The sequence below is a fragment of the Euphorbia lathyris genome, chromosome 7, assembly GCF_963576675.1.
Source record: "Euphorbia lathyris chromosome 7, ddEupLath1.1, whole genome shotgun sequence".
NCBI classification, from domain to species: domain Eukaryota; kingdom Viridiplantae; phylum Streptophyta; class Magnoliopsida; order Malpighiales; family Euphorbiaceae; genus Euphorbia; species Euphorbia lathyris.
Window position 1 is genome coordinate 45129467 of NC_088916.1, and position 2066 is coordinate 45131532.

Here is a 2066-nt window from a genome sequence, read left to right on the forward strand (position 1 = left end):
GAAGCGGACACAGCGGCGACGGTGTGCTAGTTCCTGTGGATAAATCGCAACAGCCAGGTGTGGAACCAGAAGCATTCGACCCCTACTATACTTCTCGCGTCTGCTGTCCAGTATCTCTCGGGGTGGCGAGCTGCACAAAAAAATCGTATCGGCTTTGATGGCAGGGAGATGTCGAACCAGCAATGTTGGCACAGCCCTCCGCAGGGAAAGCTTAAATTGAATATTGATGGAGCGGTTTTTTCCGATAGGGGCTACGCAGGCTACGGGTACGTTCTAAGGGGAAGCGCGGGCGAGTTTATTGCTGCCGGAAATGGTATTTTGTATTGTCGGCTGGAGCCGTTTCTAGTAGAAGCAATGTCTTGTCGGGAGGCGTTGAGTTGGTTAAAAGATTCAGGTACTCGGAATGTCATGATCGAATCCGATTCCCAATTGCTAGTGTATGCTATTCAGCGAGAAACTAGCGGTAATTCGGTGATTGATCTGATTATCGAGGATTGCAAAGTCCTATTGAAGGATATAGAAAATGCATCCTTATCTTTTGTTCGAAAAACAGCAAATACAGTTGCTCATTCTTTAGCTCGTGCAGTTACAACTGGCACTGATAGGATGGTTTGGTTAACAGAACCGCCCCCTGTATCTGTACGGCTCTTAATTCTGATTTATAAGATTCTTTCATTCTTTTCAAAAAAAAAAAAAAATTAATACTAATTGCTAATTGAAAACATTAAAAGTAATTTGCGAACTGAAACAAGCATGAAATGCAGAAACCTGCAGCTGAGTTTATGCAGAATTTCTTAAAAGATGGTTTTCTTTATTGGATTTAAATAATATGACATCTGCTTGATTTGGATTTGGAGTAATTTTCAAAATTTCAGCATCCTTTGAGTTATATATACAACCAAAACGACAAGCCATTGATCTCTCGGAGAACTTTCAATTTTCCCATAAGCTTCGCTATGACGCATTCTCCAAATAAAAGAACAAATACGACGCTGTATCAGCCAAAGAAATCCTGGACGCCTCTACCAGCAAAAACCCTATCAGACAACTCGGCCAAAACGGCATTCACAGTGAGCAAAACGACGCTAGAACCAGCAATTACTCCAAGCACCACACCTGTGGTACCTAACACCTTACCAAACACAGGCCATTCTATCTCTTGGATCTCCTCAGCCACTCCGCTCCACAAATTCTCTTCTTTCTCCTTTTTTCTTTCCATCATTGCTTTCTTGATCTCCGCCCCTATGTCGTTTACTTCGCCTCCATACTCTGCCGGCGGTTCAGCTACCTTCTTGGCCTCTGATTCGGTGCTCTCCTGGCTTTCCTCCACAGCTCTCGTTATCGATGCTCCGCTTCGCAATTTTTGGTGAAAGAAAAGAGAAGAGTGACCGTTTGGTGGTAGCTTGAGAAGTAGGGAATGGTTGATTTGGCTGATTCTCGAGGAGGCCGTCAACGGCGGAAAAGTAAGCGGAAGTTTCAGAGATGGAGCAGTGAACGCCATCGCTGTTCTTTGGATGACGGGATTGTTTTCTGGTGGATAAGAAATTAAGAACCTAAGAATTTTCTCTATTGGATGAGCTTAAGAGTACAAAATGGGCTGCGCCGGGCCCATCAAACATCATCATAGACCTAATTTAATCACGACATCCTGATGTGGCCAAGGATGGTAACTGTTGCAATGTCATTCACGCTACTTCTATTTTTGTGTTTTGAATTATCCGTCCCGTTTCATTTCATTATTTTGATGATTAGATAATTTTAATTTCATTTTGATGCAGATTAAAGTCGATTGAAAGTTTTATTTTTAAACTCACAAAGAATTCAATCTTCTCAAGCTAGACTTAAAGGTTGAGTTAATCCAACAAAGATGAACCTTAATGCTTTAATGGAGGCTTGATATCCAATTTCATAAAAGTTGAGTTTCATTACAAATTAAGGAGCTTATATACTCCAATAAAAATAAGAGGAAAAGACTAAAAGTCCTTAAGTAGGGTTTTGATCAAAGCATAGGAGAGACGGTAAGATAGGGAAAGGAAGGAAATAATGGCAATCTAGTAAATTAGTGG

The 2066-nt window shown here is 41.4% G+C and overlaps 1 protein-coding gene across 1 annotated transcript; it reads right to left on the reverse strand.

Annotated features, from left to right (window-relative positions):
- Window positions 1-754: 754 nt before the first annotated feature.
- Window positions 755-1583, reverse strand: LOC136234870 (preprotein translocase subunit SECE1). The gene has a single exon (XM_066024359.1). It carries the CDS (start codon window positions 1499-1501, stop codon window positions 998-1000), a length of 504 nt encoding a protein of 167 aa, XP_065880431.1. The 5' UTR covers window positions 1502-1583; the 3' UTR covers window positions 755-997.
- Window positions 1584-2066: the final 483 nt, after the last annotated feature.

Coding starts and splice junctions, on each gene's coding strand:
- LOC136234870 (XM_066024359.1), bottom strand. CDS start 1,501: ATGGCGTTCACTGCTCCATCTCTGAAACTTCCGCTTACTTTTCCGCCG.